Raw genomic sequence first — 27,502 nt, forward strand, 5'->3', positions numbered from 1 at the left:
TATCATCCGTCTGGATCTATAAGGAAGTGTGACAATTGCCACGGGAGCCCTGTATGCAGCAGAATCAACACACCCCAGGCATAATTGGAGTAGGAGGAGGAGTAGACATCACCACACCACGGGCCCTCAAAGCAGGGTTAAGGGATTGTGTATGTGGGTCTCATGTAGGAAGCAAATGTCAATGTTGTGTTGGGTGAGATCGACGTGAACAAGGCGTGCTTTCCTGCGATCATCGAGACCCCTAATATTTCAGGTAATGCAATTTAGGGTGGCCATGGTATCTACAAGGGAGAAGGGATGAACTTGTAGGGGCTTGTGCAGTGCGATTTAAAATGAGCAGGCATGAGCAGAAATAAAGACAGTGGCAGTACCAGAGGAAAAAGAGAAACAAGAAAACAAAACCATAACACCAAACTCAACCCAGACAACCCCCCTCCCACTACAGCCCCAAAACCAGATTGAGATACCCGATCTCAGCTCCCTCCTAGCAAGATCTTCCCAAAACCAGATCAATGCTGGATTCATCCCTGGGAATGGGAAAACACCAGACATTCAATCCTACCATGGCGGAAGGGTGGCCGAACTAAGAGTTAAAAAGGGCGATCGATAAAGATGTAGGAGCATGATCGCCAGCACAGAATGTAAGGAAACAGATACAGCATAGGGAGAAGATGTGAGGCTCCCTGCATGTTATAGACAAGTGATAACTAGGAAAAAACAAGCTCCCTTCCCCCCAATGTTTGTGAGTGGCCTAACTGACAACGGTGGTTCAGGGGAGCAACAGATCAGTCATTTTCGCTGAGGTGGGTCTCATCCGTGGGGATGGGCGATCCCCAGGAGATCGACGGTTGTTGAGTGCATGTTTGGCAAATTTTAGAGGAGATTTTGTGTCCTTAAAGAAGTGAGTTTTGCTCTGGAATGAGACCCTCAATCTGGCCGGGTGCAGGAGGGCATAGGGTATATCTCCCTGTTAAAGAAGATTTTTGGCAGGCAGGAAGACGTGGCGAGCTGCTTGTGCCATCAATGTAAAGTCAGGGTAAAAGGAGAGGTTGTTGCCTTTGTATTGGATCACCCTGCGCTCCCTTGACAGCTGTAGGACCGCGTCACGGTCTCATTAGAACAGCCAGGCAACTATGGGGCAGGCAGGTGCTCTCAGAGGCAATCTTGGGCCAATCGAGCGATGGGCAGGCTCATTTTTCAAAACTGTGGACAGACCCTCGCCAAAAAAATCCTGCAACAAGGTCTCGACAAAGTCTTCCATTTTGGATATTGCACTGGATTTGGGAATCCCAGTGATCCAGAGGTTGTTGCATCTTGATCTCGTCTCCAAATCCTCATTTTTGGGTTTGATGAGGTCAAAAACCTTGCCCATGCACAGCAGGTGTTCCCTGGAGTGTGCCTGAAGGTTGTCCGCATCAGAGATGCGGTTTTCCAGTATATCAAACCTGGTTTTGTGTTTATTAACACACTGTTTGACGTTATTCTAATGGTTGGTGATCAAGTCAAGGTTAGCTACTATTATTTTCAGACTTGACGTCCATGAATAGCTCTCTAAAGTTTTGTTCCTGGGCTCTATCGTCCTCTGGGCAGTAAGAAGTGGGTTCAGACCTCTGGCCCTGCTCTGCCTGGCAGGTAAGGCATCTGCTCTCAAAGGAGACTTTAGATTGTTTGGCCTCATGTTGCCCCATGGCGAGGGCTGCAAGCACAGTTGATAAAGGTAATCCAGGAGCGGGGTCCCAGCTATGAAATGGACACGTTTTGCACTAAGCCACCAGCAAGGGCGTCCAAATCGAGCGGTCTCCGTCTCTAAGAGATGAGAATCCAGGTGTGTATGGTGCCGCCCAGTAGAGGTCAGCAGAGCTCCTCCACGCCCTGGAAGATGAGTGTGGCAGGAGGCACGAGAAGGCTCAGCCACTGGGATCGGGCCAGCCCAGGCTGCACAGTAGGCAGCGGATGGGTGTGAGGCACCTTGTGCCCAGCAAAGAAGTCTCACAGGACTCATGACTAACGGTCTGCTTAGGTATGGTGATCCAGTGCACCCCCGGTCCCACTGGACCGCAGAGAGACCAGTCAGGGGATGATAGAAGGATGGGCCAGGTCGGGACCGGCCAAGACGATGGTCTGCACCAGTCAGGGATCGGGGGAAGCCTGCAGTCCGTTAAGGCACATGGACCAGCCAGGCTAACCTCAATATTGGATGGCTTCCCCTCCGGGAAGATGGTGCGCGTAGTGCGACAGTACCTAAGGGCAGCAAGTCACTGCAGCAGGAGGATCACACTGTAGTTGGCTGCATGTTGATTAGGAGGACCACATTCATTTGGTGCCACAAGGCAAGATATGCAGCATCAGACACTGCTCCCCGCAGGGCCCAGGAGCTATAATAATGGGGTCCGGCCGCTTACGAGGCAATGGCCAGCGGGGAAGCAAGTATGGGAACCAGCGGGTGCACAGACGGTGGTAGGCGTTTTAAGATTAAAGGGCCATGGCCCAACTCACCAGCCCAATGGTAGAGGAAACTCGGCTCTGTGCATATCCAGGGCCGCCCCGGAGTAGAGGCAGTCACTTTTAGCACCATGGGGGCCTCCTGAGCAATGTGGAGATCAGGTCTGAGGTGCGACCCCGGCAGGCCGCAGAAGAAAATAGCACAGGGTCAACCGCCCAAATGGTGGCCCCCAGTCCAGGGAGCCAACGACAGTCTCGCAGCCGCACCCCAGCTGGCCCAGGGATGCGCTGCCCAGACGGGTCATCAGGCAGTAGCACTGGCCAACAGCCGGTGAGATGGCAGCAGCTGCTCACAGGCCTCCCCGCGATGCAGTGCCAGTTGCCACACCACTCATGCCTCAGTACATGTGTGCTTGTCATGGATTCCAGGTCCAGGCAGGCACCAGTGGTCCCTTTGCGGCAATCTGTCCCATCCTGGATCAGCCCCCCAGAGCACGGATGGCGGAAGCCAGCAGCTCACAGTTGCAGGGTTATCCAACACAGGCCAGACACCATGTTGCGGGGCGGCAGCACTCCCTGTCCGTCTCCTCCTTATGTGGCTGGCCGTGCCAGGACACATACAGGCCTCCACTCGTCTCCACACCACTCACTTAGGAAACAGAACGGGGGGGTTCAAGAGGCACAGGCAGGGACATGGGTATATGGAGACCCCGTGCAGGTGATAGCGGGCATGATAAAGCCCTAATGGGGTCAGATAAATGATGGATTAGAAGTCCACCGGCAGAGCCTCTAAAGAGCGGCCATCTTGCTACCCGTGAAGCCACGCCCCCAGGAACCAGGACTTTGAACACCAAATAAGAGAGGAAATAGTAAACGTTCTTGATGTCAACAATACGTTTGCAGAAAAGAGCAATGGTGCTCCAAACTGTTATTTGAGAAGTTATGGTATTGGCTGTTCTTTAACAAAAAAGAATATAGAAAGGATAAGCAACCCAAGACTAAAAGTTATAAACTAAAGGTCTAAAAAAGGAGCGTGCACTTAAAAAAGGTGATCTTCAAAGCCAGTTGAAGACTGAAAAGATTATGCATGAAATAAACTATGTTCATTGACAGGTGAGTCAGCATTACTTACAAGAAGGCAAAGGTATTGATATGGTGATGTTATATGCAGTCCACGTCTGGCTCAACGAAAAAAGAAAAACGTTTTCAGAATAAAGAAAGTGTGTCCGATCAGCTCCTTAAGGCAGACAAATAAATAAGCCACGAGTTTAAAAACGTTTAAAGTAAACTACATGAAAGTCAAGAACTGCAAGAAGATGAAGTAACCATTTCTGGAAAAATTAAGTCAGAAACTAAGCATAATACATAGGAGAAGGAATTATGTTAGGGACAATTCATAAACTCCATTAATAGTATTCTAAACTGCAAGGTGGCAAAGGAAGATGTTTTGGGGGTTAAATCTATATGTACTTCAACGTTTTTCTGGCTCTCATACTGCTTCAAGTCTATAATCTGAATACTGTACCAGGAAACTTCCATTACAACACTAAGATGACTTTAATACACTTTATACCAGATAAAGATACGTTACAATATATAAGCCATAGGCCAATTATCTCATTAATGTCAACAAACTCGTCAACAAAGAGGAAACAGGATTTGTGAAAAACATATTGACATAACACATGCTTGCACTCCGATATTCCAGATCTCAGCAACAAAAACAAAATAAAACAGTGCCAATGGTAGACACCGGAATTGATCCTGAAGGAGCAGCTGACAAACTCGATTGAAATTACCTGTACCAAGTCCTACATCAAATGTGATTTGGAATACGATGCAATTTAATCTATATAAAACGAACATGTGCAAGTATTTACAAATCGCAACCTGTCAGAATTATTCTCAATACAAAGAGGAGCTAAGGAAGGCTTTTTTTTATGTCACCAGTAATCTTTAATCTGGCAATGGAACTCTTGCTGCACTGAGAAGGAGTCTTTATAATTCACACATGATTTGCTTCTAGAAACTAGACACCTGTATCCAGCAATCTGAGAACCATAAACTTCAGAAACATCTCTAATTACAAGGTAAACGGACATAAAATGAGAATAGCAACTTTCACAGGAGTTTCTAAATCTTAAATAAAATGGTACGATTTCTTGGGCAAGATTATTCAATCAGTACTTTGGGAGAAGGTTCAACAGGGTGACCAAGATCATCATAAATGAAAGCTTGCATAAACTACTGATAGAATTATAGATGGACATGCCTCTTGATAGGAGTATAAACAATACAAAAATCTGACCAAAATGGTGCTACTCCATAAATTAATGTCTTAAACATATTGAACATTTGCAAATTTTGACAAAATAATCTATTTAAAATCGATGACTTATTTAAAGGTTTAATATAAGAAGAGAAAAAAAGCCAGTGATGAATTAGGTCATGTCTGGTTTTGGTCTGGCACGTAATAAATATCACAAAAGGTTCATATCGCAATAGGGAAGCAAAATACTAAAAACGTAAGAACAGGACTCCTTTCTGGATATAAATGAAATGGGATAGGCCGATCCTAATTCTACCTCATTAGGACAATAGAACAAATCCTGCATAATTAATACATTTTCAAAGAGCACAATTAATTTTAAGGAAGAGCTGAACATGCAAATGTCACTAAATTAATGGAATAAAATAATTTCAAACAAAGTAAACACTGTTGTGCTTTTGAGACTGATGCAACACAAATGCTTTCTTCTACATTGAACTCTGGACTGTAAAGAAACTACTAAAAGAGTGTGAAAGTGACATTTGCTGGAGATGTCTCAAGGGAAAAAGATCATTCACAAAACAGAAATGGCTGCCTTAGATCAGAGTTGTGCTTTCCCAGAGGGGTATGGATGGTGGCCACAAAGTTGTTTGGGCAAGTATTTCAACATATATGACTACAGTAGTCTAAACAATTCGGTTCGGTTGCTTTGATTTGCCAGTATGCAGATTCAATCCTATTTGTCTGATAGTTTTAGTTATCATTTTGATTATGTGTAAAAGTAAATACAATTAATAAAGATGAACGATCTATTTACTTTATAGAAATATGAAGGGGCTGAACCCCACTAACCATTAAAATAATTTCACAACACTGTATTTAAGGAAAATAAGTTTCTTACTTGTACACAGGTAACATGATGGGTAAAGGAGCAGATAGATGGGGAGCAATTTCAAGCAGGTTGGCGCGCTCATGAAGTGCTTCCTTAACTAGTTTGTACTGAAAAGAAACAAAACAATTAATGTAGGTTGAGACAAAAAAAACTGGATAACATACAAACCAGGCTACAAAGGGCACTCTAATAAAATCAATTTAGCCAAACAGATACGTTTTTAAAGATTTTTTTCTATTAATGTTATATTACTTATCAGTTTACAAACTCTACAGAAATATCAGTAGTGTAACTTAAAATAATCTGACAAAGGGATGGAACACTGAAAATCAATAACGTTTTTATGATTTTCAGACTTAAGGAATTCTTCCAGAATACCTGATCTATGATTCCCGGAAAGAGCAGAAAAATGATTACCAGGTAGTTTCAATCTGCCGTGAAAAACTTTCAGGCAGAGTGCAGAACAGATTACATGCACTATGAAAAGGTATTTTAGTGTATTGTTATCTGAGCACTCCTAGTCTGGCTCTTCTTGACTCTTAAATCTCAATAACAAATTATCTTCCTGTAACAGGACTGGAACCTGGAAATCTCAGACCAATGAAAGATACCCTAGATACTATTCCTAGTTTTCCTGTTTACAAACTTTATGATCAAATTTGTTAACAGTGTGGATATGATACCAAAGATATGGTGTCAGTTTGCATTAGAACAGTACGCACATGATCTTAAGTACAAATATGCACCTATGGTCCAGGCTGGCACCATAGACACAGCTGGTGATAATTTTTTATTTTGTTTTAAACAAAGGAAGTGCCAACACCCTCACCCTTATGATTCGACTGATGCTCTAAACACAATTGTCAGCCTAGAAAAGAGATGACGCAGTGTCACCCCCTTTAGTCGTTCCTGAAAATCCCCCAACAGTAGTTGAGTAATTGAGTGTTCACTCACAAGGCAGGGTGCAACATTTGACACAGTTAGGACATGTACTTTACATGCCCTGACAGTAAAACACGCAAAACTACCATTTTACTGTGGAAAGACTGGTCTCCCAATTGGCAAGTACAAGGTTGGATGCTGACCCTGCAGCTGTGGTAAATCCTGAACGGTGCGACCAAAGTGGGCACTTATATCCAACCACTTGCTGCTTTAAGCCTGACTTGTATCTCAAGTCAAAATTAATGTAACTTGTTGGAGTGTGCAGCTTTAGCACAGCTGCCCTTTGTTGCCTTTAAAAATCCTGTGCCTTCCCCGGCACACATGGAGCCTGTTCCATGAAACAGCGTTCTGCCCACTCATGGAGAGAGGTGATAACAATGAGGGATTGCAGGCGTGGGAAATGTCACTTCCCTCCTGCAGGATGCCACTTGGGTGTTATTCCCTAAAGCCAGGCTTCAAAAGTGAAGCCACATTTGAAGGGCAGATGTTTAACAACAGGGGAGGGCTGCCCCATAGTTCAGGTAGACAGGCTGGCATGGGGAACAGAGAGGGGAAACCAGTTGCCGAACCCTGAGGTAGCCACACCCCAGGCTTCGGGTACTGAGATCTGTACACCGAGAGAGGTGTCTCACCATCTTGGAAGTGGGCACAATGGTGCATCCTGGGATAGCCAGATGTTGCACTCCGCAGGAAGCGGTCACTAGGTGGGAGGGATGCAAAAACAACACTTGATGGACAGAATGTAGAACAATGTCATACATTCACCCCAGTGGCCATGTCTGAACTGGGGTGGTGTGGTGAGCAAAATAACGATGGATTAAACCCAGATCTTTGACTGGGGGTAAATGTTTTGCCATTGTGCAACATTCCGTCCATCATCTTGTGTGTTTTACTAGGTGGGAGGGAACCTGGTAGCCCACCGGCCACCAACTAAATCCTGCACTGGGGGTATTTGCGGAGCAAAAAGGAGGCACCCATGGCATCCAGACCTCAGATCTCAACAGACTTGGAAGAAGGACCAACGAAAGGCCTGCCTGGCTGCGTCGAAGACTGTACCTGGTGACTAGTGGAGAGATGAAATGTGCCTGCTGTGTCTTGTTCATGGAGAAGCGGTCTCCAAAGCCCAGTCAAGCCAAGAGACTCTGAGGGCCAACCAACTGGCCTCCTATTCGCAGCACAGGGACACAACAACTGAAGAACCCTGCTGGGACAAGTTGGTAGCCCAAAGTCTTCAAGTCGCTACTATCGCTGTTGTGCAGCACTAAGGACCAAGACCCAAAGCACTGATTACACCAGAGTTCGCTAAACCCAGGAGTGCTGTTGGAGAGTTGTTGGGACCCTCAGAAGGTGAGTTATTGACTCATGAAGGATTGGTCTTAGACCAAAACACCGGGCGACTGGTAGTCCAGTGGCAACTGGACTTTGGCCAGATCGGTAATTACCTCGGGGGACGTGGACCCTGCAACCAGGACCCCCTCACGGTCTTCGTGGACCGAGGAGTCCCAGCAGGAAAACCCGACCCACCCCCATCACTTCATTGACCGCCACACATCCACAGCATCCTTGGAGCATCTTTAGCATCCTTCATCATTTGTATCAGGACCACTCCATGAGAATCCATTGCAATGCGGATAAAGCGCCTGCAACTGCTGGAGGACTGCTTCTTCTGTGAAGGTAACTGTTCTGGAGGACCTTGCTGTTCCCTCTAACTTGCTCCCTGCTGGAGTTAGTCACCCCAAGTACTTCCAATCGACCGCATTAACACCCAAGATTTTTTTTGTTTTTTTTAAAGAGTTTCTACAGGTCAAAATCTTTTAATTTGGCACAGCTTGTTTGCGGTTGAGTGAAATTGCTTTGATTTATTGTTGCTTGTAAAATATGAAACCCTCGGTGGATCTTTTTTGTTCTAGTGTCTACATTTTTGCAAAAATAATCTATTTTTATAAATTGGTGTAGATTTCTTGTGTTGTGTCGATTTCTTCTTCAATTGTTTTGAAGCTGTCTAAATGCTTTACCCTAGTTATTCTGTGTAAGCCTAAGGGTCCTGAAGGGGTTGTTACACAGTGAGGCTGCATAACCACACCATATAATACACCCCATTTCCTGACAGTAGGTACCATTGCAGAAGCAGTGAGGCAAGTCGCTACACACTCCCCTCCCACCACCGCAGTGCACCCCAGTAGAGATCAACCCGACTGGTGTGTAGGTCAGAATGGCAAGTCACTACGCGACCGCCTCCCTTTGTCACAGTGGGAGTCTGCCAAGCAGACATGCTTCCATTCACCAGTGATATTGATGTGCCAGTACCTTAATCCAATACCCTTGCATCACATTTAGGCCAACCTGTACATAGCTATATCGCCTCTGGCCACAGCATCAGTACCCAGGACATCAAGTGATCGCCATCAACACTATTCCTTGCCATTTCATTTCGACCCTACCCGCAGACCAAGCAACTCACTAGAGACCATTTTGATATGGCTATTTCCATTGGACAGTTGCTTAGGATCTTCTCACGCTGTTGTGGCCTCTGCTGCCATTCTAACCATGTGGCATGGCCTCTGCCTCTGACTTTTTGCAATTTATTATGGCTCTCACCGATTTCCTGCAGTAGTTGCAGTCACAACAGCTTTCTGTCCTTCTTGTACCTTGCAAAATAGCCCTGGGTGCATCTTGTAGTCTCTGGACATGGTGTGATTGGGGCGGCCAGTGGAGAGCTCAATAGAACTAGTGTTGCACCCTATCCCACTTCTTGGGTACTGCTCAAGGCAGTTACTAAAACCGTGGAGTCTTTGTTGAGAAGAATTATAGAGAGCATTTCAAAATAGTTTTTTAGAGCATTATATGTCTTTGAGGTTTAAAACAATGTCCTGAACTGAGCCTTAGTGTATATTCATTTCTTCAGGTTCTGAAAATGTCAGGAAGCAGCTGATGATATTTGATGATTTTTTTTTTTTAAGGAATTCTAAAAAGAAAAAAAATACGCAAATGCTATTGCCACTGGTACTGGTGGCCCTGCTGACAGTGTCTTCCACTTTTGTAATTTTTGAAAAACCACCTAGCTCTGAATTGCTGTGAAACATGAGGGTTTGGGTTAGATACGAGTCTAGATTTGGACAACGCTCAATTACTTTGGAAATACTGAAAGCAATTTTAACAGTGAACTTTTGTAAAACTGTAACATAAATGGGTACATTCATAAACCTATCACTGTCTCAGCATGTACTGCTCCTATTAGTCCAATATTTGCTTCTTATCATGACGATCCGAGGTGAGTAGTGAACTCCCACCTGCATTCAGTCTATTTTGGATGTTCAATTGCTTACTTATATTAGAACTACTCTAGAACATTATCTGCAGTGAAAATTATATGATTACAAAATAAAAACCACGTAAAAATAAAGTAATTGTGATAATGATTAAAACGTGCAAATTGTCTTCATGACCATACTGTTATGGTGAAGGGGAAAGAGCCAGTAACCTTTTTCTTTGAGATCAAGTGCTGGGTTACACTGTTTATTATTTATAATGTGGCGCATTGCCAGAAGTCTAGCTTCAAGGCACAGGAGACATCAATTATTCACTACATGACAAGAACATCGAAGAAAATATGCATTTCACATAATACAATAAGTGATTTTGCAATAATCAATGAAAGAAAAAAAACTCTTCAAACCAGAACAGCTGACTGAGATGGCCCAAGGTATATTGGTTGAATGTAGAGTGAAAGAAACGCTAACCTGAGTAAGGCATGTATGAGCCACTTACAGGTGGGTAGTGATTCACTAGAAGGGGAAAAAGCCATAAAAAACGACGGAGGAGTCTTTGCCAGACCCTATTGTAATGCACATATTGAATGATTTTTTATAAGATCATTCCAAAGCTTTGCTCTTGTGACATTCCTAGTTTGGCCTAAAAATTTGGTTAGACATCATTCCGTGATGGTTAGTTTCTGGTTGTTCGACTGGCTAATGGGAAGGTAAGATGCATCACATACTTGGTGGCTTTTCTTTTTTATCAATTGTTTTTAACGCTAGCTCTGCGGTCATAAATATTTGCTGTCTGGATACAACCATTGGTTGGCACAATAGCTTGCAGTGTGCGATTGTCAGCATGGGGCAGATTTTACTAAAAGTTGGCAGACCTTACCACAACACACCATCTTTATCATTTTACCAAGAATAAGCAACAAAGCTAGCATTGTCAACAAAGGGTCACATGTAGAGAACTTGAGCAATTCATTCTTGTTCACACTAGAGATAAAAATACAGTCGTAATCTAGTACTTAATAATAGTAACAAATTGGACATAAATCAGGGTAAAACGCACTGTCGAGACACTACACAGTGTGTACTAGTCCTTCTCCAATAAACAAAGAGGAGTCACTGTCAGTAGATTCGTCTTCAGAAATTCCCCCCCTCCACACCTAGAAATCTGTTGCACAGTCCTCCTTCCACCTCCCCTCATTCTTCCAGGTCTGTTTGCAGTTTAGCATCCATTTTGCGTACATCAGAGATTTAGTTCCTTAGCCAACGACCAATTCCGAAACATCCTGAATCCCACAAGTCCACTGTGGATGTGAACAGATCTTTAAACTTTATGAATGTAGCACAGGTGCCCATGGTGAAGATCTGATAGTACAGGTAGGTAAATTATTCTTGCACTCATAGCAATGTTCAGTCCAGTAATATTGGCCGACAATACCTCTTGGTTGCCTGCCCGATCTAGATTATGGCATGTATTCAATAGCAAGATGATCTGCACAGCACCAGTCCCCTGTGTACAAGTGGAAATTGGATAGGGAAATCAATGATTCACCCTCCTTTTCCTACATCATTTCTCCCTCATTCAGACAATATCTTTGTTTGATTTCTTGTAACATTGTTTTGCCAATAATAACTTTTTCTCCCCAAAGATTCAGGAGAGAATTACTAACTGCTTCGCAGTTTCTTTTCCCAAACTCTCTTTATTAAACAGGTCCTCAATCGACAGTACTGAGACAGATAAAACAGCAGTACACAATAGTGTAAATCACCAGTACTAAAGCACAAAATCTATATATAGTCAGTAGGTAATATAGTGTGACTTGTCCCGGCAATCCATGGCCAATTTCCACCAAACATAACTAGGTCACAAGGATGGTACCGCTTTAATATCCACACATCAATGGCCAGTCACATACCTCGGTAGGTCCGCCATCCCCCCACACCCTTTTCCATTCACGAGGGCAACCCCTGCTGAGATAGACTGTGTGCTCCACTCGCTAACACCAATTAGGATACGCTTCCCAGTCCTCTACCTGGGAGTGGGGATAGAGATGGCCCCCCCATCTCGGTGCAATATTGCCCTTAGCAACTGCCGAAGCCAGGGCCAGTCATATCTTGGAACAACGAGGACACGTCTCCTCCCCTGTGATATTAAGAAGGTGCCATTCGGCCTCCACCAATCATTCATTCCTATGAAGTTGATAAAGATACTGTGAAAAGATAAGGCACTGGGTACTCCTGACATTTAGGTGAGCAAGTCATTAGGACGCACAGCACTTTATTATATGTAGCAGTTGGCATTGGCCGACTGCTAAGGAGCTCCTGTTTGGGAACTCCCGGGCTAGAGATCACCTTCATGTCATAAATCTGTGGAAAAATCCCCCCTCGACTCATCACCCCTTGGCAAACACATGTGCGACACAATGCCGATCCCAGATGGCTGATCGCAGCGAAGACCCTACAGCGACAAAGATTTTGCAGAGGCGGGAAACAAAAATGAATGAACCCGAGAAGATCCCCCGGGCTAGGGATCGCCGTCAGCTGAAATCCCACTGGGTGTTTGGAGACGTCCCCTCTCGGAGAAGCAGGAATTCTTTTTGAGCTGGGTCTAACTGCAGGGGCTCACTGCCTTTCCTGCTCTTCTGCGCCCCTGTGACCTGCGTGAGAGGTAGAAAGCTAAGCGGCCATATTGAAACAGGGTGAGCCCACCGACGCCCTCCTTCACCGACCTTCGAATGCCTGCAGCCGGCCTCCAGTTCAGATGTCCTGTATACAGGCTGCATCTTGTGACAATGGTAAACTGACACAGTACCTCCTTCATATTCCCCATCTTTTCTTCATGGAACTACTATGCAAGACTTCCCACACTCACCACTTCATCGATGGAGCACGCAAAGTAGCCACTTGTCTGCCTGCCCCCTTTCGTGATACGTACAAAAAGATGCATACTGATGAATTTGACACAGTTAAGGTTACCGTTCGTTGGGATTTTTAAAATTAAATTAACTGGCTGGAACTCTGCAATGCTGTGAGACTGATATTTCTATATTTTTCCTTTCTACAAAGGTCCCATGACTAATTTAGTCACCACTGGGGTTTGCTAACAATAAAATATGTATCCAGGATTCTTATATCACTGTCTTAAAGGTAAGATTTTGTATTTATGTGTTATGCAGTACTATCAGAGCTCCATCCACAAGTAAACTATGCAGGTCCCGAGCTCACTATCTACCTGCAGAAATGCAGGTCTGTATTCATGGAAATACTTGTTCAATTGTCTGCATTATACTGCATCCATGCCCTGTGCTCGTTTTACAAAACGGGTGCTCTAGAGTAGGGTTCCTGGATTGTTATTTCTTTCTTGTGACAAACATACATGAAATTGTTAAATAGCTTAAGGCAATGTAACATCTTTTGTGTGTATAGGCTTCCCCATCTGCCACCCCAAGAGCATCTTGCTGCGTGAATGCAGACTGTAAATAGTAGTGTATCCTGAGCTGCAGTGTTCCCTGGCCTTCCTCTTCCTCTCTAATGGTTCCTTTCTTTAGCTCCCTCCTACCTCACAGCACTGCAAGGTAATCTTAAATTGCCACCTAACAGGTATACAAATAAGCAACATAACATGGTGTAGGTAGATACAGTATGAGATACAGCCAGACCCAGGCCATTATATATTACATGCACTTGTCTCGAGTAAGTAGGTGGAAGAAAATACCATCCACAAATCACAAAAGTCTCTAAGCTAGCCACAAGAAATCAAAGGGAACTAGCCAATAGGCCTAACTCGGCTAGCTCACTTGTAGCCTACGCAATTTAAAATAGAATGCGAAGGCTGAAGATAAACCAATAGAATACCAGATTCATTAAAAACGTACTGTCCCTGAAATAATGGCTCACTGTATCCAGAACGCTGACAGAGAAGCATTTCGACTACAGAACATGCCAACAGTACATTGGAATCTGACACAATCAATAATGGCATAAGTCACCTACTCCTGAGATGTTGCATTGTGTGGGGAGGGTTAGGAGCTGGTGAGATTGGGTGCTTGGTGTACCTTTGTTTGAGAAAAAGAAATGGAGGAGAAAGCGGGAGAAAGTGGAAGAATGAAAGAAGAGGAGAGACTGAAAGATGATGTGGGCTGCTGATACTTGTGAGTTTCGCTGCCAGCGCACCACACCGTTAGTGTGACAAGAGACTTGCATGCTTTGTCCATTAGGCACTCTTGATATGGTCCTTGTTGTGCTTGAAGCTGAGGCACAATGCCTCACGTACCCCATAATTAATTAAGACCTTTCATCTGGGAGGAGGCTTCTTCTCCAGGGCTTTGTGCTTCTTTTTACGCCTATTCAAGGCAGATCTCCGAGTACAGCATATTTTCAGAGGTAAGCGTCCCACACGGTGTTCAACACCTCATTTAGAGTCAGAAGCCATTTTGCTTTCGAATTGAAATCCCAGGAACAAAAAACACAGGTGCCTGCCTAGCTATCACAAAACAACCTGTTTTTGCAAATGAGGCTCCTGAGTTTTAGTCACAGGCTCGGCAGCCATCTAGGGAAACCTACCAAACCTAGACATTTCTGAAAAATAAACACCCAGGGGAGTCCAGGGAGGTGTGGCTTGAGTGGATCCTCCAGCATTTTCTTACCCAGAATCCCCTGCAAACCTCAAATTTTGCTAAAAAAATAATATTTTACTCACATTTGTGTGTGGAAAAATGTGGGATCACCGGGCTGACACAAATTTCTTACCACCCAGCTTTCACCCAGGTCTCCCGATAAAAAAGGCACCTCACTTGTCTGAGTAGGACAAGGGCCTGCAACTGGGAAGGGCCAAAAATGTAGAGATTGAGGGGAAAGCAGCGAGCTCTAAGTGCTATATATATTTTTTTATATACATTTTTAGGCTGACTCTGCATTGGACACCCAACCAAACGAGGTATCTTTGTTATCAGGAGACAAAGGGAAATGCTGGTAAGAAATTTGGGCCGGTGCAGTGATCCCTGACAGAAATTTAAGGAAAATCAGATTTGTTTTTAGCTAAATTTGAGTTTTGCAGGGGATTCCGGACAGGAAAACATTGGGTGATCAATGCAAGCCACATATCCCTCAACTCAACCGTGTGTCTAGTTTTTAGAAATATCTGGGTTTGGTAGGTTTCCCTAGATGCACGGCGAGCCCATGACGAAAAACACAGGTGACTCCCTCACAAATCCAAGTCTTTTCTATGGTAGATAATTTGAAGTGCTGGAATCCCTGGGTGTCTCGTTTTCAAAAATGTGCAGGTTTGCTAATTTTTCCTTGGTACCGGCTGAGTTAGGGTCCCAAATCCACATCTAGGCACATTGCGAAACAAGAGTCTGTTTTCTCTATAAAAATGTGATGTGTCCACTCTGTGTTTTGGGCCATTTCCTGTTGCGGGCACTAGGTCTATCCACAGAAGTGTGGTACCATTTTTATCGGGAGACTTAGAGGAACACAGAATCGTAGAACAAGTGTTAATACCAATTGACTTTATATACATTTCTGCCTTCCAAATGTATGGCAGTGTGTAAAAAAGAGATCATAGTGTAAAAAGCCCTCTAATCCACATGGAAGTAGGGGTACCCACAAATTTAGGCATGTGCAAATAACCACTGCTTCTAAATTCCATTTGTTGTTCCCATTTCATAAATACATAGGTTTCCTTGATACCTATTTTTCACTCTTTATATTTTACCAAATGAATTTCTGTATACCCGGTACACAATGAAAAACCATTGAAAGGCGCTGCTCAGTTGTTGGCTCTGGGTACCTCGGATTCTTGGTGAACCTACAAGTACTAAATATCACCGCAACCAGAAAGGTCCAGGGGATGTAATGGTATATTGCTTTAAAAAATCTGCCATACTTAGAAGTTACAGGTGAAAACATTGGCAGAAATGGCAATTTCTTTCAACTCAATTTCAATATTATTTTATTTCAACTGTTACTTTCTATAAGAAAACCTTGAGGGATCTACACAAATGACCTCTTGCTAAATTCAGAATTTTGTCTAATTATATAGTAAAGTCTTTTCGAAAATTCTAGCTTCAAGAATATCGGGGGTAATTTCTACCATAGTCTCCAGGTGGCAACATGGGTTTATACCAGAGCGGGATACCACGGATCACGTCCGCAGGGTTATTGCTCTAATGGACTGGGCTCAAGGTACCAATACACCTATAGCAATCCCCCTGTTGGATGCTGAAAAAGCATTCGACAGGGTGGCTATCTCTGGGATATCCTTTCTTGGAAGGGATTCACACCTAGGATTATCATGGCTTTGAAAGCCTTGTACGAATCCCCCATGTCCTGTATTAAAATTGGGATTAATTCATCTACCTTGTTTTCTATTCATCGGGGGACTAGACAGGGTTGTCCAGCTTCTCCGTTACTTTTTGCCATTTATATTGATCTATTTCTAAAAGAATTGAATCAAACCGAGGATATATCCCCTGTTCTGGTCGCGGGCGTTAACTAGAGAGCTCTTGCCTATGCTGACGACGTGGTTGTGATTACTACAGATATTGAAAGAGCTATTCCAAAGGTGGAAGAGCTAGCAACTAAGTTCGGCGCTTTTTCTGGGTATAAACTTAATATGTCTAAAACTAAAATTCTTTTGGTGGGCCAGAACTCTCCGGCTCATCTTAATATAGTTCCTGAGGCGACATATTTGGGCATTAAGATTACTACCCCAATCTCTGCTATCCCGGAACTTAATTACAAATCTGTTCTTAAAAAGGCTAACTCTATTCTGGAACGTATTAATCATCTACATTTGTCTCTATATGGGAGAAATAACGTGTTGAAAATGTTAATTCTCCCGAAATTTGTATACTTATTTCGATCTGTGCCTTTAGAATTTCCTCTTACTTTTTTTAAACAACTTGAAAGAACGGCGACCAGATTCCTGTGGGGCTACAAACGTCAGCGCAGAGCATACAAGAAGATGATTCTTCCTAAGGATAGGGGTGGGTGGAGTACACCACATTTCCTCTTCTATTATTTGGCATCTGTATTACAGTTTATTTCTCCCCTGATAATTGGTGCTAAGTTGCAGTTATCAGAATCCCATACCCAGTCAATCTATGAGTTTGCCTTGGGAGTTGAGGCACACGGACACTTGTTAAAAAACATAGAACCTAGTTACTATAAAAAAACAAATTTTAAGATTTTGAAAGCGGCGTTTTTTGCTTGGAATTTAATCCGGCGCCATGTAGGGATTCCTAAAGTTGTGAGATATACTCCCTTGACATCCTCACATATTTTTCCCCCTATTTTTAGAGATCAAACAATGTTGAGATGGCGGAACAAGGGTATTAACTTTTTAGGTGATCTATTGCACAATAATCATATTATAACATTTTCTGCACTTCAACGTTTAATTAATCTTACAAATGTTGATTATTTTAAGTACCTCCAGCTGTATAGTTTTCTAAAGAATTTGACCCCTTTGGTTCGTTCTGGACTTGGGGAGATTCGTCTTATTGAATCTTTATATACTAAAAAAAGGATTGGCATTTATTACAATTTACTACGATCATATTGCCCAGATGATATGCTAGATGTTCAACAGAGATGGCCACAGAAGATGGACTGCGTTGATAATATTATTAAGAGCTCTATTTTGCTTGCTAATTCGGTTTTGTTAACAGGTAGAATGCGTTCACAGCATTATATGGCTATTTTTGATTTATATTACACTCCTGCAAAAATTTCGAAATGGGGGTCATCAGCTGGATCTGTATGAAGTAGATGCGGCCTTTTTTCTGCAGACGCAGTTCATATGTTTTACTGTTGTCCACGTTTAACATCTCTGCTACATAAAATTCAATCTTTTCTTACCGTAGTACTTGGAGCTTCAATAACAATATCTGCAGATTTAATTTTGACTGGAGTGTCCTCTGCGGCACCGAATGAGTAGAACAGAAAGTTGGTCTTCATCTGCATGGCAATTTATCGGGCCTGTATTACTCAAGAATGGATTAGCCCAGAACCACCTTCTTTTTGCTCCTGGAGGGCACGTTTACTAGCAATGTATAATTTGGAACATGCTGTTTATAGTACAAAGGGGAGCAAAAAAAAGCTATAGGATTGCAAATCTGGGCGCCAGTCCTGCAATGGATTCAGGGGGAAGTTGGCTAACTAGTGGTCCTCTTCCTGTCCTGTACTCATTTGAGTATATCTTTGGGTTTTTTTCTTCTACAAGATTTTTTTGCTCCCGTATGCTCCTGTATGTTCTTATAATGGTTTTTTTTTTTTTCTCATCTTTTTCTGTTTAAATATGTGGCTCGAGATTGATTTGTAAACAAAAATTCATATGTATATTCAGCTTCATCTATGTTTTTGGTGATTTGTTCATATGTTCTCCGATCCATCAGCTCCTTGTCTGTATTGTAACTGGCTTGCACCAAATCAATAAAATTGTTAAAATTCAAAAAAAAAAAAAAGAATTTTGTCTAATTATCAGAAATGTATTACTTTCCAGGATCCATTATTGGTTTCACACCCATTTCTACCACTAACTGGAAGGAGGTTAAAAGCACAAAAAATAGAAAAATAGGCCAAACCTGTGTAGAAAAAATTGGTTTTCTGACAAAGGTCTGACTGTTCCAGAAAGTTGGGAAGATTGTGGTTTTAGCACTGCAAATCCTTCGTTGATACCATTTGCAGAGAAAAAAACCTAAAGCTTTCTTCTGCAGCACATTTGCCCACAAAACAAAACAACATTTTGCTTTATTTTAGATAATTTCTCAGTTCCCTCAAGAGGAATGCACAAACCTCTAGGTACCTTTAGAATCCCCAGGATGTTGGAAGAAGAGGAAGCAAAACTGGCGTGGAAGCCTTATGTGGGCAAAAAGTTACAGAGATTAATTGCGAACTGTGCCACATCACCAAAAAAAGGTTTAGCATGGGGGAGGGGAGGGGAGACCTAGCAGCGTTAAAACAATAACATGTACCACAATTTAATGTGACCATTTTTACAGCAGGAGGCAAAAAGAGAGAGAAACTTTTGTCAAGTTTCTCACAGCTCCAAAATGCTGATCAACAATGTGAAACTCTGGGAAGACAACGAGTGAAATCTTATCAGACCAGTTGAATCTCAACATCAATAACAAACACATTCAGGACAAATTGTGGTTAATAAGTGACCTCACACTGGAAGAAGTAATCAAATCGGGGAAAGCCATTAAACTGTTGGTTTAATGAGTGACAGGGGGTCCAAAAATACTGATCATATGTGAAGTGTACAGTAAAACAAGCAAATCAGAACCCAGAAAAGTAATGAAAAGCAAGGCAAAATGGCTGTGTTATTGCTGTGGTAGAACCTCATACCTTGCATCATCAAGAAACTGTCCAGTCATAGAAAAAGAATATAATCTATATGGACACATAGGACATCTTGCCCGAGTTTGTAAAGATGGAAAATGTTCTCAAAGGCCAAGGGTGGAACAAGATTCTGACAGTTGCAGTCATGATGCCGAACAACTGATAAATCATAAACTTAGACAAAACAACAAGGCCTTTGTAAGTGTAGTGACAAAGATAGAAGGCCCGACTCCATTCCAAGTAGGCCGCAACTCTATTTTTAAATAGGCCTCACCTTCATTTTCTGAATTTTTGCAAAATCATCAACATGTCCGTCTTTGTCTGACCTTATCTTTCCAAGAACTGTGAAAGTGTCAAGTTATTTAGATATAGACATAAACAAAACACCTAATGTAGCATTCGTTTTGAACCAGTGCCATGTTATCTCAATTTCAAGACCTAACAAAGAACAGCCATAACAGTGTAGTCTGAAATGTTGTATATTCACCTTACATCTAAGTAGGAATGCGCCCTAGCTAGCATCTTGATGCTTATTGGTTATATCAAACATTCCAAAGGTGGCATGGCAAATTCCATCTCAGATAAGATACAGAATATAAGGACTGCCATTTGCTCACCTGTCAGGAAAGGTCCTTTGCCCAGATTATCACAAGCAAGACACTGCCAGACCAGAGACGATTGTGCATGCCAGAAATGTTACTGCCGTATCACACTTTCTACTGAAAACGGATATCAAGTATGAGCCCGGGAAACAAAACTCACAGTACTTAACTCACAGGACCCACCACACATACAGTCCTGATATGGCACACAGCCCTTAAATAACTGGGCTAGGATAACACAATCTACCTCGCTTTGGGAGACTGGAAAGTTAAGTAGACTGAGCAACTGTAAAGGGTTCAAGCAATGGGATATGATAGGAATCTCACAGGTGGGTGACCTTTGGATCAAGGGGGAAGTTATCACATTTGCAAAATTCCAAGCCAAATATGATATGACACACACAAAATAGTTTCGCTATCTTCAAATTAGACATGCCCACACGGCCACCTTTCCACCAGGCACTGTCCTCCCAGAGGCCTCGTCACTGGAGGATAGGCAGCTAACAGAAAATATCACTAAAAGGGCCATCGGAAATTAGTTAACAATCAACCAAACACTACACTGTCTCTCCATGAACAGTGTCAGGCCAACATTGGAGAACTAGATGATACCGACTGGCAGAAAGCACTAGAGTCACCACGAAAGGTGGAAATACCCTCAAGACTGCGCCTAGTGCAACTCAAAGTGTTTCACAGGACATATCTATATAGAGTGGCACTAGAAAAAATTGGAAGGGCTGACACTCAGCTATGCTTGTGACAATGTGGGGCCATAGGTTCAGTCTACCATACGATATGGGAGTGCCAGACTATCAATACATACTGGGAAACAATTATGAACGCAATAACACGGGTCAGCAAGGCTCCGGTGCCACTGGAACCCAAACGCTGTCTCCTGAAAATATGGGAAGCCACAGATCTTAATCGCAAGGCCCAAGATTGGGTGACACTGGGCATGACAATAGCAAAACGCAATATTACCAAACACAAGGGGGCACAGACTATGCCAACATATGTAGAATGGTGCAATGGTATGGACTGGGCAATGGTGGCTGAAAAGGCAGTATATGTACATAGAGGGTGCCCTAAGAAATGGGAGCGGGTGTGGGGTGGATGGAACAAATTTAGAGGGAATATGTGCACCCTACCACCGGGAGACCTTTCACCAGATGACAACTAGAGAAATACCATACCAGAGGCTACAAAACGTATGAAAACAATCACGTGGGAACGGGGCATGGAAGCTAGAGAAATCAGTTGTGGCGCAATAACCTGAATTTCTTTTTGTATACATGTATCTAACTGTCTCTATGATGATGTTGCAAGTCGTAACTCAATTAAGTCTGAGCCCGGGAGAAGTTGATGCTGAACGCATGTTTGCCCTTTGCAGGGAACACAGACTCCTCGACTCCTGATAGTTACAGCGTTTTGCTGTAAATAAGGTATGCAGTGTGCTCATCCCATCCTAAGAAAATCTAGCTACTTTCCCCGCTCTCCTAGCACAGCGCGTAGAAGTAGACCTTAGGGTGTTAGGTTTTTAGGTGACATTTTAAACCATGTTAGAAATATTCATTGTATTCTCATTCGCAACGTGCATTTGTTCTGTTTTATGTGATTATTTTAGATGTGTTGAGCAACAGGGTGCACCTTTAGAATTAAATGCACATTTAGTTAAAGTGTCCTTTTCTTAGCACATCTTTTGTGTGTATGATTGAGAAGAACGAAACAGGTTTTTTCTGATCACCTCAATGTCGTTGAGACTGTTAGTAACCCAAAAGCATTGAACTTACTTCAACTATATATTGAATGGAGTCCGGCAAGGCTACAAAACCCTGTCTTTCACATTCAGAGTTGGTGCATTGAAATAAGGTCACTCGTGTCACCCATGGGTGTCAAATAAATCCTTGTAGAGCTGCACTAGAGACTCAGTTTACACAACAAGAAAGCATAACACTACAATAGCAGCAGGAGCATATAGCCAGCCAATGTGCACATTGCATGTGTTCAGTCAGAACTAGTGTGATGGGAGATTCTTGGTCTCTTTACACCATCATCACTCAAAGTTTATTTTCCAATTGAGGTGGATTTTAAAGGAAGAACTGCTATCATCAAAACGTTTGTTGCCTACAAGGGTATGTACATGTCTTAGGTTAGAAGGAACAAACGTTGCTGCAAATAGTATTGAATCCAGGTGTTTCGAAACAAATGCTTGTGAAGCATAAGCACGATTTTAGCTCTTTACTTCTTAACAAACTCCCACAAGTTTTCAAACTTGTGACTGCACTCAGGAGCCCAATCTAAGGAGGATGTTGTAGAACAGGTACCTCATAAACGCATTTTTTTGGTTCAACCTCGTCACTCTCAGAGCAGCACAAATAATCGCTAAAGTGCACACTTTAAAAAACAAATGCACTATACAGGTACAACACCCACTGCACGACTTAACACATAGAATCCCATGAAGCCAGCGGTATGTTGTCAGATTTGTGAAGGAGATGGCAAACTGACCACCCACCTACTATGGCACTGTCCAAAACTGAAATGAAATTGGTAGGAAGGTTTGACCAACATCAGTATAGTTTACACTGGCATTCTGCAGGTCCCAGCTTTCGTTATCCTTGGCCTCCCAGAAAGACACACCCTACCAGATCTCAGAGTGGCAAATAAACAGCATTAGCCCAATGTGCTGCCAACCAAGTTACCACAGCGTTTTGGGAATCTGCCTGGATCCCAGAATATAGATCCTGGTTTTATAAACTTTTGGACCTCCTGAGGATGGAGAAAATCTCTTCAACCCAGACTATGAACTAAACCACTTCAAAAAAGTATGAGGCTCATGTTTCTCCTTCTTAGCTGATGACTGTAGAGAACTATTGTGCCCTAGACACCTTAGAGTACTCAGGACTATGCCAAAACAGCCCTCCAATGCCTTGCATAGTATCAGCGGAGTCCTCCATAGGCTTGCAGAACCACTGAACAAAGCTGGATAGCCAATAGCCTTGGGTGGGGGAATTCAAGCTGAAAACTACCTGGAGAGGGTATTACAGTGACATAATTGGACATAGCCTGGGGATGGGAATGGGCAAGGAACTTTGTTTGTTACTTGGGTGTTATTTGTATTTGTTTTCTCCTCTGTTCTCCTTTTACATCCTTTTTTGTTTTTTCAACCCCGACGGCCACTGGTTTATTTGTTAAAAATGCCAGTATGGAGAGTTAGGAATAAAGTGCACACCCTGCAAAAAGGCTGGCAAATGTCCACTATACCCATCACAAAGTACTAAATGTAACTATCAATAAACTATTTATTTAGTTGTGCAAAACTACTTAAATGTGGAATTGTTTTCACAGACTATTTTTGAGCAAATTTAGATTGTATTGCATTTGGGTATACTATAATTCATAGCAGCCCTGCTTCATTTACCAAACCTATGTTATAAACTTCTAGATTAATTTATGTTTGTTAATTACGATGTAACTCAACATGAGGGGAAGGATGGTCAAAAGAGATGGGATCAATTTATTCAAATTCCTAAAGAGTTAAGAGACATCATTAAAATTCTGCAAGTCCAAACTGTATTGTAAAATGCTTCATATTTATTTCATCCATTAAGAATAATGTTAATAATTACCTGCTCGAGATCCAAACGCATGATGGCCTTCTGAAGATACCTTACTCCGCCATGTATCAATTTTGTACTTCTGCTGCTAGTCCCTGATGCAAAATCATCTCCCTCAACAAGAGCTGTTTTTAGTCCTGTGTTTAACAAAAACAGCATTAACATTTTCAATTTCTGAAATGCAATATACTTGAGGTTAGTCTGTAAAAAATACATTTACCACAGCCATGTTGTTAAGCAAATACTCTGCAGCATCAAGAAAAGATTTAAACTATGTTCTTTTTTTTTTTTTTTTTTTTTTTTTTTTTTAAAAACCTTTATTCGTGCATCTTAAAAGAACAAATACGGGCCTACAACCGTCAGGCCGGCCACGATACAGTAAAGCACTGATACCCACATTACAGCCCCCGTGCGTCAACGGTCAGGATTAACAACAGGTTATGAGTCACATACTGGAGATATCTTTGAAACCAGGGGAAGGAGAGGTGAAGGTTAATTTTAAGTTTTTTGATAATTTTATCAGAGAAAAAAGTCAATGAAGGATAAGAGCAAAGGAGATTCGAGTCCGCAAGATAGCTTCACCACACGGGCGAGCAGCAACATCAGTAAGAACAACAATGGAAGTAAAATCTCAAACAGTGAGGCGGTGCAGAGATATATCAGGATAGTCACATGAGCAGGTACGCGCCCCTCCAGAGCCGCCCCCACTCGATCCACCCCACACCCGGACCCCGAATCGAAGAAAGTAGAGCACAGAGACATAAAAGAAGAAAGGCCCATAGAACTAATTAAGAACAGAGTATTACCCCCCCACCCTACACCAATGCGGAGGCTACGGCCTACCCCCCCCCCAGCATAGTGCCTGTCGCCCAATGAACCCGAAATATAGAGAAGAGAGAAAGTAGGAACAGAGTAAAGAAGGGAAGAAAACAGAAAAGAAGGTGGGGAGGAGCCCACTGGACACCAGAGCGCCCCGAACCATCAGCCAGTTATGGCCCCCACACACTGAGAGCCCTCTACGCCAAAAAACGGCATGCGAAGATACCATGGCACCACAGTTTAAGCGAAGGGATACAAGTCGCGACGAGTGCGCGCAAAACATACATACAGTTTCAGTCCCAGGCCAGCCCGTCCATAAACCATAGCGATAGAAGTCAGTCTAGCCCTGGCCCGATCGCGGGCTTGGGATTAAACCAGCTCCTGCGTGAAGGCCCCGTGTCCCGAGCAGACAAAGACAAGATGGCCGCTTGTGAGAGGATGGTGAAGTAGGATCACGAAATGGCCGCCGACCATCGATTGAGGTCCCTCGTTGCACCACATAAAATCCAAACCTGGCAAGTAAGGTACAGGAGTTCCACAAAAAGGCAGCAGTGGGCCACCGCGGACGGTTCCTCGAAGCCGTTAGGTATCGCTCAACAGGATAGTCTCGCGGACGCGGTGAGGCAGGCAACAATGAAGCAGGCAGCCATGACCAGGGGGACAAAGTATCCGCAGTTGAGGTGGAGAGCGGTGGACCCTGGGCGCCGGGAGCGCTCGATGAAGGCACCAGTGTAGCACAATCATACACCGCCGTTGCGTCCCCGCAAGAGGACAAGAGCACCGGGAGACCCACGCCCTGTAGATGACAAACAGTGCGCTCACGACCCGCAGCCGACAGTATGGGGTCAAACCGCTCACTCAGCGCCTGCAGGCCAGCGCACATCTGTAGTTGAAAGTCCCGCAGGACAGCCAGAACGGAGCCGCATGTCAGCGGAAGCTGGGCCCCCACATCGGCAGCAATCCGGGACGGCACTGTGGAGCTGGTGTCCGGAAGGGGGGGGGCGGAGTGGGCAGCGGGCGAGACCGGAGTATCACCCCCCAGCCGCGAGCAGGCACTCAACGCCATGTTTTGCCGCTATACGTTGCAATGGCCAGGGGGGGGGGGGGTCGTGGCAAGGGGTCAATTCCCCTCAGGTCTACGCCGCAACAGGAAAGGCCGACAGTCGCTTCTCTTCTCGCCGGTCCTCCTCGCCGCTGGCTAGGCAATAGGCGAAGGGGGCAGCAGCCTCCCACAGCGCGGTCCTCAGAGTGGGGCAGGAGACCCACCGCACCGGGGCTCACCCCACAGCTCCAGCCCGTCAGGCACAGGGTGCAGAAGGTGTCCGGCCGTCTCTCCCCGGGCTCATCCGGCAACGATCCATGGTGCGAGGTGAGATCGGGACCGCGGGGCTCAGATTAGCGCTAGCTGGTCCGGTAACTGCGGAGCTTCAGGGGGCCGGCAAAGGCCGTAAGGGCGCAGGGTTTCAGTGCCGAGGACAAAAGCACCCAGAACTCGGGCATCCGGGCGGGCTGAGACTCCGGGAAAGCAGCAGCGCGGTCAGCGCGTCTTCGCACACGGTGCACCTCGAGAATCGGCGAGGATGGGCATCAGGATAGTAGTCCGAGGCCACGGACCGACGGAGCCGGGCGCTCAAGCGTCTGCTCCGATCGCCATCTTGGCTCCTCCCCTTAAACTATGTTCTTGACTGGTTAAATATCTCCTCAATACTTCAAGAGGAAACACTTAAGACCATGATTCTCAACTAGGTGATAATATTCACGAATGCACATGACATATCAAAATGTTTTCTGATGCAGCTCTAAGTTCTGTTGCAAAGTCTACAAGCTGGTAAACTATAACTAGAGTAAGACACAACTCATAATTTGCTGAAAACCAGATCAATTATGTTCTAGGTGGGGGGGGGGGGGGGAAATCGACCGGAAATACGCAGCCGCAAAAGATATGAGGGTGTTAACAACCCCTTAATTGGTGGCTGGGGGGACCCAACTGGCATCATATGGAGATCGAAACAAATGCAGCTGCCCTAGGAGAGATGGTGCGTGGCTTAGTGACTGGCGATGACAGCAAGGACAGAAGTGGCAGCCCTCAGGTTGCGGAGGTTGAAGAAAAGAAGGATTGCCAGCCCTTTGAAAAGTGAGTGATGGGTCAGTAGACAGTGCCGGGACTAATGGCGGCCTGTCCAGCCTTTAGCTCAGTGTATGCCGGGAGGCAGCTGTGAACCAGTACTGATTGCTCTGAGACACAGTACATTTAACTTGCATGATACTACCCACTTGCAGAAATTGAGGTGTTGTCTCTTTTGGTGCCACAATTATGCTCTGTTCTACAATACTGATTATCCCATGGACCACTGCCCATCAGTCTATCACCACCTCAACAAGATGGTGAAAGATAAGGCCAAGAAGTAGGCAGCGCAGCAGCCCGATATCAAGAAATATATCAAGGTCATCATGTCTACACGTGTTACAGCAGAGACGGACGCTGGCCTGGAGAGCCCTCCCTGTCCGAAGTAATGAAAGCCATTCCTGACTAAAGGGTCTCCATGGAAGCCAGGATAGATGTGTTAGCTGTAGATCTGGGACTTGTCAGGCGCACCTGCGTAACTTCACTGACAGAGTGACACAGGTGGAAACGCAGACTGCGGAGCTAACAAATAAAGGCATGAATATGCAGTGCAAAATGGATGATCTTGTGTGTAGAACCAAGATTTCCGAAACAAGATTAGAAGATGCAGAGAGCAAATGCAGACGTAACAACAAGCGCTTGGTTGGTTTCCAAAAAGGGTGGAGTGAGTGTTTGGAACTGTTCCTTGAGGACTGGAAAACTAATGAGCCGATATCTTGGGGCCTTATCAAGTTTCTTCCCAATCGAACATGCACAAAGACGGCTGATGTAACCCCCACAACTGGACATGCCACCACACACAAATATATTGAAATAGCTCAATTATAGAGGCAGAGATGTCCTGTTGCAGGAAGCACGCAGAGAGACAACGATACATTTACAAGGTGCTGAGGTAATACTGATCCTAGATCACACACTTCAGGTGCAATGATTAAGCCGATCCTTTGAGTCAGGAAAAAAACGACATTGCAGCGACGTAAACCTCAACTACATAATGTTTCTTCCCACCAGGGTACAGGTATGAAATGAAATTTTGTACTTGTATAGCGCACTGCTGCCCCAGCGACGGGGCGTCCTGGAGCTGTACTCAAAGCTGTGGAACCCTTCCTGGCTTTCCCTGTGAGATTAAGCAAGCTATTGCCCAGAGTTGCAGAGTGGGACCCATGATTAGAGTAGGCAC

At 44.0% G+C, this 27,502-nt stretch overlaps 1 protein-coding gene across 3 annotated transcripts in view; it reads right to left on the minus strand.

The window, feature by feature from the left end:
• Window positions 1-27,502, minus strand: part of GPD2 (glycerol-3-phosphate dehydrogenase 2) — a 927,571-nt gene that overhangs the window by 542,421 nt on the left and 357,648 nt on the right. For all 3 annotated transcript variants that reach the window (XM_085645519.1, XM_085645518.1, XM_085645520.1), the window contains exons 4-5: window positions 23,391-23,515; window positions 5,613-5,710 (exon numbers count right to left, since the gene is read on the minus strand). In XM_085645519.1, coding sequence (XP_085501645.1) covers window positions 5,613-5,710; window positions 23,391-23,515 — 223 coding nt within the window. The remainder of the gene's footprint in view (window positions 1-5,612; window positions 5,711-23,390; window positions 23,516-27,502) is intronic.

Source organism: Triturus cristatus, chromosome 3_1, assembly GCF_964204655.1.
Source record: "Triturus cristatus chromosome 3_1, aTriCri1.1, whole genome shotgun sequence".
Taxonomy (NCBI): Eukaryota; Metazoa; Chordata; class Amphibia; order Caudata; family Salamandridae; genus Triturus; species Triturus cristatus.